The 14,512-nt window shown below is 38.0% G+C and overlaps 1 protein-coding gene across 1 annotated transcript in view; it reads right to left on the bottom strand.

Moving 5' to 3' along the window:
• HAO1 (hydroxyacid oxidase 1) overlaps positions 1–3,804 on the bottom strand; it is a 58,160-nt gene extending 54,356 nt beyond the window's left edge. Inside the window, exon 1 of the mRNA XM_055265854.1 lies at positions 3,636–3,804. Coding sequence (XP_055121829.1) covers positions 3,636–3,772 — 137 coding nt within the window. The 5' untranslated portion in view covers positions 3,773–3,804. The remainder of the gene's footprint in view (positions 1–3,635) is intronic.
• Positions 3,805–14,512: the final 10,708 nt, after the last annotated feature.

Here is a 14,512-nt window from a genome sequence, read left to right as displayed (position 1 = left end):
AATAACTGTGGGCTCTTACTTTCCCTCAAACAGTATTTTCTGTTCTGAGGATGTTACAGAGGCTTGTCAACCAACGCACAAAACGTAATTCCTACGTAAAATTAGATAAAATCAATGGAATGGGAACATGCATGTTATCTAAAGAGTCCTCCATGTTTTGATATTTTTCAAAAAGTAGTAACAACAACTATGTCAGATAGCTCACTAGCTTTCCAAGCCTTGCCCAACCCCACCCCAAATGTAAGTAAATTTCCCACAATCACACATAAAATAGCACCTCACTATATTCTCGGACTGTGCTCTCCTGGGCCTCCACTTTGGAAAAAGAATTGGTTCAACTGGCAAACAGTTGAACCAATTGAATAATAAACCGTTTTCGAAGGATAGAAAATGAGATGCCAAGTAAAGGAAGTGGGGTAAAGGTGAGCATCTGTTCACAGGCATTTTGGCCCACCCCTCACATCTAACAAGGGCCTCAAATTTAACTCATAAAAAAATCAAATGATATACACACTCCTCACAAAGCAGCTGCCCTGTTGAAGGAAGACACCCATGTCTCACCCAGCTTTATAACTGTATGCTGTTTCTGAATCACACCAACTGGACATAGTGGATTCATGTTTTGTAAGTCGTGTAATACTATAATACTGCATTCCAATTTTCTCCACATTAATTTTTTACTCTAAACAGTTAAAATATATAAAGCAAAAACCCCTTATTCACCTGTAGTGGATCCTATATAAATGATTTTGTGACATTTATGCCTATGAGAACACAATATCACTGGTAAGTTCATATCACTTCTGAAATATTAAAGTGAGAGAATGACATCACTTTTACCCATCTGTTGTTTAAAAGAAAATGATGCAATCTTCAGTATCAATAGGTAACGCAGCAGAAAAGAGTTTCCTTTTCTGAAATCATGAGGGCTTCTAAGTGTCCAAATTGTTTAATTATCTTCCATCATTGATAATCTCAGGAAAAAAGCTACAACAATGTGAAGACCATAGTTGAGAAGGCTACTTTGAATAAATGTGTAAGAGAAACAAATTACTGTTCCTCCTTGAAATTAATCCCAGTCAATTCCAGCCATGCAAAATGTAGCAAGCTGACATTTGCCCTGTTTTGTTATAACTAAAATAAGAAATCTTGTTCTTCTGGGTGGTTCCATTTACTTGTCCTTTTAAACATATTTTTCTATTGCCACAGTAATAGTCTCAAGTCTTACCCAAAAATATCTCCAAGCAACTGCTGGGTCACATGCGTGGTCCATGTCCCCAGAACTCCAAAATGTGATTATCAGAGCTGAGTACAGAGAAATAAAAGCTGTCACTGTGAATGACCTTTTGTTGTACTTGTGAGATGGGGAGGTGTATAAATTTCGTAAATGTGTTTGAAATACTCTGGCCTTGTATCACAATGGGTTATCTGAGGTTTGATTGTTTTGCACTTTTCATTAGAATCAGAATGTGAAATTTCAGATTGATTTCCTTCATGCCATCAACCCAAAGTCTCCACAACCCTGGCAGAATTTCTATTCTTAGTTTCACGTGACCAGCTACATGATGCAGTGTGAGGAATCAAGGGTCACCTAGCGAGTCACACAGCAAAAGAGGAATTGAGATATTAGCTAGGTAACAACCGCTAAAATGTATTGCATAAAAACTCAACTAGTTGATAATAAAATAGCATCAGCTGTCCTCCAAAGAAAGTTAATCAATATATTTTTTTTTATTTAAAGCTGAACAAAAGAGAATGATCAAGGTTCATGGAAAAGGTGGCACTGCAAATTCATTTTCATTATCTGTGTCCTATCCCTAAGTTACTTGGTACACACATAGGATGGGAATACACACTTGAATACCATGTAATTTACATAAGAGGCCTGAGGCACTTTTCCAGTTCACAACTTAGAAGTCACCAAGCCTTCTGTGTCTCTCAAATTTTCTACCATTTAAAGGGTTGCATAGGTGATCCATCTGCTTTGTGGCACCCCTTTGCATCCTCTCTGAGACCTCCACTTGGCCAACTATTTTGGGCCCATTTTGCATCAATTCAACCCAACAGCATTATGGAAGCTGATATGCATCCAGTGGAATGTAAGCTCCTACGGACAGGAACTTTGTCTGGCTCACTGCTTTTTCCTCAGCATGTAGTACACAGTGTAGCTCATGGAGACTCCTAATTAGCTCTAGTTAATTAGCTAGCATGCGACAAATGGAATTAAGAAGTGAGGAAGGCTGTATATAAATGAAATAAATAATCACTTGAGCATTGGAGGTCTAGCGATGCTGAGACATTAACTCTATAAATCTGTCAAGGGTCTGAAATTTCCTTGGTTGTAATAACCTATTTGGGTTAAGGTGTTTTCAAGAGACAACTCATGGGCAAATTTTGGTGGACAAAGTTAATATCGGCCCAAGAAGGGGCATCTTCCAAGAGCAGCAACTTTTAAATGAGTCTAAAATAGTAAATAATGGTGCAGAATTTTAAGCCCCTCTACTCTCAGTCAACTTCCCTTCCCATGACTTCTCTGGCATTTGTTGAGCTCATTTGGGTTCCAGGCAAAACCTGAGACAAAGTCAAGGCTTGAAAGGGTTGGGGAGAGGCCATATCCTTCACCCCATTGCCATTTTCAGTCTTCTACATGGATTTGTGGGTGAATCAGTGCTGCCTACCAGAGGCCACCTTGGCCGGGATAATTTTATTTCTCCTAATTTAAATATGGAAAACTGATTTTGAGTGATTTTGTTGTAGACTAAAGAAGAAATCAGGGAGGAAGGCTGATTCTCTCCCCCTGCATATTTTCTGCCTTTTTGTCTTTAATTTATCACCATCAGTGAGTACCCACAATACTGATTGCCTTTACTAACAGCCATAATGTTAGATGGATGAGACTGAGTGTAGTGTAGTGAAGGCACTCCTCTCTTGCTCCAGCAAATAAACCATTTTTGTAACTGCTATAAAAAAAATCCCTTTGAAATAATTTTATTTCTTGTTTTTATTACAAACAGAAAACATAAACCATGTCACCCACCATCTTGTGCTTTGAAATATGAAAGTCAAAGGAAAACTAATTTGGGAAGAGAGATGAAGTGCTTTGAAGGAGAGATGAAACAGCAAAGTTGAAAGATTAATGCTACATAGACAAATTGAAATCTAAAGTGAAAGTTTAGACAACAGTAATCAAAATGAATGATAACACGAAAAGCCAGCAGGAAGAGAACATTTGAGCCAACAATCCAATCTGGTTCATCCGGATAAGATTGTTATCTGGCATTTAATGCTGTTTCCCACACCACGAACATAAGCACTTACTGTCATACTAAGAAAAAGAAAAGTCATCTGAACTTATCGCTATTTTTATATGTAGTTAAATTAATTGTTATCATACTTCCAAGTGAAGTAACATAGGTTTGGCTTTTGCTGTCAGTTGTTCAAGATTCACAGGCTTGGAATATTTTTTAACAATTTAAAGGCCCAAGATTTCTCACAGCCCCAAGAACTTTCCCCTCTCTACTAAGCACAAATCTGAACAAATAATTACACACCACCAACATAAAACTAGGAGATCTCATTTTGGTACAGTCTTTGTATAATTTTAAAACACAATTAAAAAAAATAAATTTTCTTACCTGGAAAATGCTGCAATATTATCAGCCAAAGTTTCTTCATCATTTGCCCCAGACCTGTAATAGTCATATATAGACTTTGGAAGTACTGATTTAGCATGTTGTTCATAATCATTGATACAAATTAGCCGGGGGAGCATTTTCACGGGTTATTGCTATCCCAGATGGAGTTTTTTTTTTTTTAATGTATTGCTTTGTACATCCTCACTGTTCTGTTATTTGTCAATTATTAATAGACTTTTGCCAAAGTTCAGATTTAGTTCTCTGTTGCTTACATCAAGTTAGCAAACATTATATGCTTAGCCTTTGAAATTTCATTTGTAGGCTATCTGCCAAAGAACACCGAAGTCACTATCTGCCAAAGAACACCGAAGTTGAGGTTGGGGAGGCAGCAGAAGGTGATTAGGTGGCTATCACATTAAAAAGGGGAAAGGAATAAGTAAAAAATTAAAGACTTAGAGAAATACCTGTATGAAACCACTCTTGGTTCAGTTTTGCCTAAGGCTGCTTCTTGCACATGGTCTGTACCTGTGCTCTTTGCTTGATACCCAGAATGGGCTGCCCACTCATTTTCTTTCCACATTTGGATCATGCACAAATCTTATAAACAAGAGCTTATGAACTGAATGGGGCATCCATGAAATATGGGATATCCATGAAATTCAGGGCTTCTGCACAATTTAATATTTAGCTGATTACAAACATAAACATTTGGCTTTAACATGGAACATTAAGGCCAAATTTACAGCTAATTTTTTCATTCATTCTGTATATTTGAGGTTTACAACATGATGTTATGAGATACATATACATAGAAAAATGGTTACAATAGGGAAGCAAATATATCTATCATCTCACCCATAGTTACTTTTTTGTGTGTATGACAAGAACAGCTAAAATCAACTTATTTAACAAAAATTCCTAATATGATACACTTTTATTAACTTTAGTCCTCATGTTGCACATTAGCTCTCTAGACCAGGGGTCCTAAACCCCCCAGCATGGACTGGTACCTGTCCATGGCCTGTTAGGAACCAAGCTGCACAGCAGGAAGTGAGCAGCCAGTGAGCAAGCATTACAGCCTGAGCTCCGCCTCCTATTGTGAACTGCACATGTGAGGGATCTAGGTTGTGCCACTCCTTATGAGAATCTAATGCCTGACGATCTGAGGTGGAACAGTTTCATTCCAAAACCATCCACCTACCCCCACTGCCCATGGAAAAACTGTATTCCACAAAACTGGTCCCTGGTGCCGAAAAGGTTAGGGATCCTGTTGTAGACTCATGTATCCTATGTGTCTACTATTTTGTATCCTTTGACCTATATCACCCCTTTTCCTCTTCCCTGCTTCCCACTAGTGTTATTCACTGTTTCATTCTCTAGCTCTGTGCATTTAAAGTCTTTTTTAAAACAAAATCCCACCTATAAGTGAAAGAATGCAATAGTTTCCCTTTTGTGCCTGGCTTATTTCACTTAGCATAATGTTCTCTGAGTTCTCCTGCAAATGACAGGATCCCCTTCTCTTATAAGGCTGAATAATATTTCATTGTGTATATATCTATACATTTTCCTTATCTGTCTCTTAATGGGCATTTAGGTTTACCATTAATTCTTTTTTTTTTTTTTTTTTCGAGATGGAGTCTTTCTCTGTCTCCCAGGGTGGAGTGCAGTGGTGTGATCTCAGCTCACTGCAGCCTCTACCTCCCAGGGTCAAGAGATTATTCTGCCTCAGCCTCCCAAGTAACTGGGACTACAGGCACGTCCACCATGCCTGGCTAATTTTTGTATTTTTATTTAGTAAAGATGGGGTTTCACCCTATTGGCCAGGCCGGTCTCAAACTCCTGACCTCAAGTGATCCAACCACTTTGGCCTCCCAGAGTGCTAGGATTGCAGGCGTGAGCCACCACACATGGGCTACCACTAATTCTTAGAGTCTTATCTTGCTCTGGAGAGGGTATAGGGAAGTGCTATTCCAAAAGACCTGTGGTCTCAGTCTATAATTTCACTCAATCATGGAACACCTGGGGAAGATTCACATTAGTAAGATATGCTTGAGAAAGCAATGATTTTAACTACAGTTAGGCCTGAGTTTCAATCTAGGAGCCGCCACTTAAAGCTGCTTGCCAGCTGTTCACTATCTACATTCCAACCACCTACACCTGTAGGAGAACTTGCTCTGGAACTTGGAGCCTGCTTTTTCATAAACATAGCATGCCAAATAGTATAGTTCCATACCCTGTGGAACAGCCCTCAACCACAAGCCCAAGAAAGTTGGTGCATAAATACCCCAAATTTCTCATTCTTCTGGTGGGATTACTCCTAGGCTTATGTTCTACATTGCAGGTTTCAGTTATCCACAGTGTGAGCTGGTTGATAATCTACGCTATGTTGGCTACCTTCCTTTTTTGTTTGTTTGATTTTGTTTTGAGATGGAGTCTTGCCCCGTCACCAGACTGGAGTACAGTGGCGCAATCTCTGCTCACTGCAACCTCCACCTCCCGGGTTCAAGCAATTCTCCTGCCTCAGCCTCCCAAGTAGCTGGGATTACAGGCTCATGCCATCACGCCCAGCTGATTTTTGTGTTTTTAGTAGAGATGGGGTTTCACCATGTTGGCCGGGATTGTCTTGATCTCCTGACCTCGTGATCTGCCCACCTCAGCCTCCCAAAGTGCTGGGATTACAGGCGTGAGCCACCATGCCCGGCCTGGCTGCCTTCCCTTCTAATCAGACTTCCCTACTCCTCATTGGTGCTCCCTTCACCTCCCAAATAAACTCCTTGCGTTTGAATGCTTGCCTCTCAGTCTCCTTTTGGTGAAACTCAAACCAAGACAAAGGGAAATATTCATCCCTACCCTGAGGAGTGACTGTGAGGACAAAGGATATATCATCGCTTAAACACCTGGCATATAGTAGGCACAGTTGACCTTTGAACAAAAAAAAGGGTCCACTTATATGTAGATTTTCTTTAGATGCTTCCACCCCTGAGACAGCAAAACCAACTTCTCCTCTTCCTCCTGCTCCTCATTCTACACAATGTGAAGATGACAAGGATGAAGAGTTTTGATGTTCCATTTACATTTTATGAATAGTAAATATATTTTCCCTTCCTTATGATTTTCTTAATAACATTTTCTTTTTTCTAGCTTGCTTTATTGTAAGAATACAGTATATAACACATGTAACATATAAAATATGTGTAAGTTGATTTTGTTATTGGTAAGGCTTCCAGTCAACAGCAGGCTACTAGTTGTTAAGTTTTGGGGGAGTCGAAAGTTATACACAGTGGGTCAGTACTTCTAACCCCCATATTGTTCAGTGGTAAACCGTATTTCATTAATATTACCCACCTTCATCTTCTCAATACACTTTACCAACACATTTTTCCAAAAGACTTTTGTTTAATGTCAATTATATAAGGACAATTCCCTAACGTACGAGAGATTGGACAAAGGGATTCTTGGGCTTCTGGAAGGCCATTGCCATTTTTCTTCAAGTAAGTTAATCCCTTTGAGTATTTCTTTGCTAGATTTGCAATTAGTCCAATTTATTTTCTATGCCCTCAAGAGAATTGCCTTTCATAAATAATGTATATTTATATTATGAGATCTTTTTGAAAATTGCCTTATCCCATGCTTCATGAGGCTTTATATGGTAGAAAAAATAGGGTGTAAAATCATATCTTACAGCGGGTAAGTATCCTTTAATTATATTTTGGAGAAGGAAAATTGTCTAAGATGAAGAAGAATACTAAGGGGTTCAGTATGTGATCTGTGACTTAGTTTTGACCTGTGGCCACAGAGTGAACACAGAGCACAGTCACCTGTTATATGAAATTCCCATGCTGTGGGTCACCAAAAGGAGCAGGAGAGAGGATATGGATCAAATCTATTTTTACTACTGACAAAGCAACTAGAAATCAAAGATACAGGCTCCATAGCAGCTTATTATGCAAACTGGGAATGAAACCAGAACCAAAAAATATAAGCCATTAGGTCTTTCCCAGCTGTAATGATAGATATAGTATATAAAAAAAGGGTTTTAATTTAATCAAAGGGTCATATGCTGTTAAAATTGACATTGAATTTTATAGTACATAGGTTTATTCTCAAAGTTCACAAATGCTTACTTTTTGCATCAATGTAGTGACGGATAAAATGACATATTAAAATTGCTAACAGGATGTGAAAAATCTGCCAATAGGATAAGCAAGTTCTAAATAACCAGTCCCACAGTTAACAAAATTATGATGAAAATGTGGTCAAAGGATCTTAATTATGGCTTATAACTCATTCAAAATGTAAAGATTAAATCATGACATTTTATTTGCATATTTATGTGCAAATTTAGCATTTATTAAAATAATTAGCATCCTGCAACTAACGTGATTAGAATGAAGAGGCAATCTAATATTGTTAATCAGGTCAAGTCCTGGTGATACTAAAGAAGATACATAAGTGCCAGTGGTTCTCAAAGTGTGGCTTTGAACCAGCAGCATCAGCATCACCTAGGAAGTTACTAGAAATGCAAATTCCAGGCATCATCCTAGTCCTACTGAATCAGAAACTCTACAGCTATTTGTGCTGTAACAAGCCTTCCAGGTGATTTGATGCACAATATTGTTTGAGGACTACGGTTTAGGCGAGATGGAATGTAAAGGGGGACTTTTTTCTTAAGAGGCTTATTCTTTTTTATAATTTCAACTTTTATCTTAGATACCAAGGCACATATGCAGCTTTGTTACCTGGGGATATTGAATGATGCTGAGGTTTGGGGTACAAATCCTGTCACCTAGGTAGTGATCACAGTACTCGATAGGTAGTTTTTCAATCCATGCTCCCTTCCCTCCTTCCCCACTGTAGTGGCCTGCAGTGTCTGTTGTTGTCATATTTATGTCCATGTGTGCTCAATGTTTAGCTTCCACTTCTAAGTGAGAACATGCAGTATTTGGTTTTCTACTCCTGCATTAATTCACTTAGGATTATGGCCTCCGACCATCTCCATGTTGCTGCGAAGGACATTATTCCATTCTTTTTTATGGCTGTACAGCATTCCGTGGTATATATGTACCACATTTTCTTTATCCAATCTACCACTGAAGAGCACCTGGGTTGATTCCATGTATTTGCTATTGTGAATACTGCATCAGTGAACATATGGGTGTATGTATCCTTTTGGTAGAATGATTTATTTTCCCTTGGGTATATACCAGTAGCAGTATTGCTGGGTCGAATGGAAGCTCTATTTTAAGTCCTTTGAGAAATCTCCAGACTGCTTTCCACAGTGGCTGTACTAATTTACATTCCCACCAACAATATATAAACATTCTCTTCTTTACAGACTGTCCAACATCTGTTTTTTTGACCTTTTACTAATAGCCATTCTAACTGGTGTAAAATGGTATCTCATTGTGATTTTGATTTGCATTTTTCTGATGATTAGAGATGGTGGGAATTTTTTTATGTTTCTTGGCTGCTTGTCTGTCTTCTTTTGAGGAGTATCTGCTCATATCCTTTGCCCATTTTTTAATGAGGTTGTTTCTTGCTTGTTGATTTCTTTATGTTCCCTATAGATTCTGGATATTAAGCCTTTATTAGATGCATAATTTGCAAATATCTTCTCCCATTCTGTAGGTTATCTATTTACCCTGGTAATAGTTTCTTTTGCTGTGCAGAAGATTTTTAAATTACGTCCCACTTTTCCATTTTTGTTTTTATTGAAATTGCTTTTGGGAACTTAGCCAAAAATTTATTGCCAGGGCCAATGTCAAGAAGAGTGTTTCCTAGATTGTCTTCTAGTAATTTTATAGCTTGAAGTCTTACATTTAAATCTGTGATCCATGTTTAGTTAATTTTTGTATATGGTGAAAGGGGTCCAGCTTCAGTCTTTGGCATATGGCTGGCCAGCTATCCCAGGACAATTTATTGAATAGAGAGTCCTTTCCCCATTGCTTGTTTTTGTCAGCCTTGCCAAGGGTCAAATGGTTGTAGGTATGTGGCATATTTCTGAGTTTTCTTTTCTGCTCCATTAGTCTATGTGTCTGTTTTTGTACTAGTACCATATTATTTTGGTTACTGTAGCTTTGTAGTATAGTTTGAAGTCGGGTGGTGTGATGCCTCCAGGTTTGTTCTTTTTGCTTAGGATTGCTTTGGTTATTTGGGCTCTTTTTTGGTTCCATGTGAATTTTAGAAGTTTTTGTTGTTGTTGCTGTTGTTTTTTCTAATTCTGTGAAGCATGACATTGGTAGTTTGATAGGAATAGTGTTGAATTTGTAGATTGCTTTTGGCAGTATGGCTGTATTTATGATATTAATTCTTCCAGTCTATGAGCATGGAATGTTTTTCCATTTATTTGTGTCATCTTTGATTTCTTTCAGCAGGGTTTATAGTCTCCTCGTAGAGTACTTCCACCTCCCTGATTAGCTGTATTACTAGGTATTTCATTTCTTTTGTGGCTGTTGTAAGTGGAATTGTGTTCTTGCTTTCATTCTCATCCTGGATATTCTTGATGTATAGAAATGTGACTTATTTTTATACATTGATTTTTGTATCCTGAAACCTTACTAAAGTCACTTATGAGTTCTAGGAGACTTTTGGCAGAGCTTATAGGATTTTCTAGGCATCGAATTATATCATCAGTGAACAGAGATAGTTTGATTACTTCTTTTCCTATTTGGGATGCCTTTTATTTTTTTCTCTTGTTTGATACCTCTGGCTAGGACTTCCAATGCTATGTTAAATAGACATGGTGAGAGTGGGGAATCTTTGTCTTGTTCCAGTTTTCAAGGGGAATGGTTTCAACTTTTGCCCATTAAGTGTAATATTGGCTGTGTGTTTGTCATAGATGGCTGTTATTATTTTGAGGTATTTTCCTTCAATACCTAATCTGTTAAGGGTTTTTGTCATAAAGAGGTGTTACATTTTATCTCATGCTTTTTCTGCATCTATTGAGATAATCATATAGATTTTGCTTTTAATTGTATTTATGTGGTGAATCACATTTATTGATTTTTGCATGTATTTCCTACTTGATTGTGGTGTATGGACTTTTCAATGTGCTGCTGGGTACAGTTTGCTAATATTTCATTGAGAATTTTCACATCTATCATCAGTAATATTGGCCTGAACCTTTTTTTTTCTGTTGTGTCTGCCAGATTTTGGTATCAGACTGATTGTGGCTTCACAGAATGAGTGAGGAGTCTTTCCTCAATTTTTTGAATAGTTTCAGTAGGGATTGTTTTCAGTTCTTCTTTGCACATCTGGCAGAATTTGGCTGTGAAACCATCTGGCTCAGGTCTTTTTTTTTTTTCTGGATATGTTCTTTATTACTCATTCAATTTCAGAAGCTGATATTGGTCTGTTCAGGGTTTCAATATCTTCCTAATTCAATCTCAGGAAATTGTGCGCTTCCATGAATTTATCCATTGCCTTTAGATATTCTAATTTGTGTGCACAGAGTTGTTCATAGTAGTCTCTGAGGATCTTTTGTATTTCTGTATTTTTGTATTTTGTATTCCTGTAGTTGTAATATTGCCTCTGTTATTTCTGGTTATGCTTATTTGGATCTTCTCTTTTTCTTTGTTAGTCTAGCTGGTAGTCTATCAATTTTTTTTTTTTTTTGAACAACCAACTCTTGGTTTCATTAATGTTTTGTTAGTTTATTCTCTTTTTTCAGTTCCTTTAGGTGTAGAGCTAGTCTGTTAATTTGAAATCTTTCTAACTTCTTGAGGAAGGCACTTAGGGCTATAAACTTTCCTCTTAACAATGCGTTGGCTGCATCCCAGAGATTTTGCTAAGTTATGTCCCTATTTTCATTAATTTCAAATAATTTTTTTATTTCTGCCTTAACTTCAATGTTTACTCAGGAGTTATTCAAGAGCAAGTTGTTTAACCTCCATGTATTTGGATGGTTTTGAGAGATTATCTTGATAATGATTTCTGGTTTTATTGCACGTGGTCTGAGAGTGTGCATGGTGTGATTTCAATTCTTTGAATTTATTGAGACTGGCTTTATGACTGATCATGTGGTCAACCTTAGAACATGTTCCATGTGCAGATGAGAAAAATATATATTCTGTGGTTGTGGGTGGAGTGTTCTGAAGATATCTATTAGGTCCAACTGGTGAAGAGTTGACTTTTTCCAGAGTTTCTTTGTTGGTTTTATCCCTTGATAATCTGTCTAACACTGTCAGTGGGGTATTGAAGTCTCCCCTATTAGTGTGCGGTTGCTAAGTCTTTTCTTAGGCCAAGAACTTGCTTAATTAAACAGGGGGATCCAGACTGGGTTCTTATATATATGTATGATAGTTAAGGCTTCTTGTTGGATTGTACCCTTCATCTTTATGTAATGCCCTTCACTGTCCTTAATATTTATTGGCATAATGTCTGTTTTATCTGATTTAAGAATAGTGACTCCTACTATTTCTTGTTTTCCATTTGCATGGTAAACTTTTCTTCGTCCTTTTACTTTGAGTCGTTGGTGTCATTACATGTGCAATGGGTCTCCTGAAGGACAACAGATGATTAGGTCTTATCATTTTATCCAGCTTGCCACTCTATGTATTTTAAGTGGGGCATTTGGCACATTTGCATTTAAGGTTAGTATTGATATGTGTGATTTTAATCCTGTCATCATGTTGTTAGCTGGTTGTTATGTAGACTTAATTGTGCAGCTGTTTTATAGTGCCTGTAGGCTATGTGCTTACACATGTTTTTGCAGCAGTAGGTATCATTCTTTTGATTCAATGTTTTGCACTCCCTAAGGGCCTCTTGTAAGACTGCTCTCATGAAATGTACTCTTTCAGCATTTGCTTATCTAAGAAGTATTTTATTTTTCCTTCCCTTATGAAGCTTAGTTTGGTTGGATATGAAATTCTTCTTTGAAATTTCTTTTCTTTTAGGGCACTGAAAATAGACCCCTAACCTCTTCTGGCTTGTAAGGTTTCTTCTGAGAGGTCCGCTTCTAGCCTGATGGGGTTCCTTCCATAAGTGACCTGCCCCTTCTCCCAGCTGCCTTTAAGATTTTTTTCTTTTGCATTGATATTGGTGAATCTGATGACTGTGTGCCTCGGGGATGGTCATCTTGTATAGTATCTAGCTGAGGTTCTCTGTATTTCTTGGATTTGCATGTCAACTTCTTTAGAGAGATTAGGAACACTTTCACGAATTATCTCTTAGTTAAATATATTTTCCAGGTTGTTCGTTTCCTCTCTTTCTCTCTCAGGAATGCCAGTGATCTGTAGGTTTGGTCTCTTTACATAATCCCATATTTCTTGGAAGTTTTGTTCATCTTTCTTATTTCTTTCTTCTTTATTTTTGTCTGACTGAGTTGATTTGAAAAACTGGTCTTTGAGCTCTGAGATTCTTTCCTCATCTTGTTCTTTTCTGCTGTTAATACGTACAACTGTTTTATGAATTCTTATAGTGAATTTTGCAGTTCAAGGAATTTAGTTTAAGTCTTTCTTGAAATGGCTACTTTGTCTTTCAACTCTTGAATCATTTTACCGGATTGCTTGGCTTCCTTGGATTGAGTTTTAACTTATTCCTGGATCTCAATGAGCTTCCTTACCATCCAGATTCTGAATTCTATGTCTGTCTTTTCAGACTTTCACACTAGTTAAGAACGATTGCTGGAAAGCTAGTGGGCTCATTTGAAGGTAGGAGGACACTGGCTCTTTGAATTGCCAGAGTTGTTACACTGATTCTTTTGTATCTGGGAGAGTTGATATTCCTTTGACTGTGCTATACATTGAATATAGTCCATTGGCTTCATTTCTGGAAGTTTTCAGAGAGCTAATGCTCTGTACAGGGTCTTTGTTGTTGAATTATTGTAAATATTATGGCTTCAATGAATGGAGGAACACCAGGTTTTTTGTCTTGAGTTGAATTAGATAAGACATGAGCACACATAATAAGCTTAAATAAAAAAAAAATCCACTTTTTTTCTTTTTGTGCTACTGCAGCCCAGCAGTTGATTTGGAGTACCATTTTAGTAGGTAAATTCTGAAATGCAGTCCCCAGATTGCTTAATCTCTTGGTGGATAGAATGAAAAGCAGTGGTTGGAGATTAGAACAGCTTTTGTTAATTTGCAATGATTGCATTGTTAAAATATCTCACATTCTTTCAGACACAATACATTCTTTAAAACTTCTCTCCAGGTCTCTGTGAAGTCAGATGCTAAAGAGGCACACCACAGCAAAACAAATTCAGGTCTCCTTCAAGCTGCTAAATGTTACATTTGCACACTCATCACCCCCACTCTCCCCACAAGTTTGGGAATCAGAATGGTAAACATCAATGCAAATGGCATCTGCTGGGCTCAGGCCCCTCCTTCACCATGGCCAGAAGAATAGGCTTTGGTGTTTTTTGTGTTTTCTTGCCACTGGACTTAATAAAATCTTAACTTCTAATCCTCCCTAATATCCCAATAAAATCTGCAGAATAGGCCGGGCGTGGTGGCTCACGCCTGTAATCCCAGCACTTTGGGAGGCTGAGGCGGGCAGATCACCTGAGGTCGGGGGTTCGAGACCAGCCTGACCAACATGGAGAAACCCCGTCTCTACGAAAAATACAAAAAAAAGTTATCTGGGCATGGTGGCATATGCCTGTAATCCCAGCCACTTGGGAGGCTGGGACAGGAGAATTGCTTGAACCCTGGAGGCAGAAGTTGTGGTGAGCCGAGATGGCGCCATTGCACTCCAGCCTGTGCAACAAGAGTGAAACTCCATCTCAAAAAAAAAAAAAAAAAAGAAAAAAAAAATCTGCAGAATAATGTCCTGACATCTCCACAACCTTTGGATATTTTCCAAACCACAGGGCCATCTTGAGGATCTCTCTCCTGTTCCTTTCTCTCAAGGGTAACTGAGCACAACCTAGAAGGAAG

The sequence above is a fragment of the Symphalangus syndactylus genome, chromosome 24 (genome assembly GCF_028878055.3).
Source record: "Symphalangus syndactylus isolate Jambi chromosome 24, NHGRI_mSymSyn1-v2.1_pri, whole genome shotgun sequence".
NCBI classification, from domain to species: domain Eukaryota; kingdom Metazoa; phylum Chordata; class Mammalia; order Primates; family Hylobatidae; genus Symphalangus; species Symphalangus syndactylus.
Note: the sequence above shows the minus strand (reverse complement) of the source record. Positions and strands in the feature narration are given on the sequence as shown.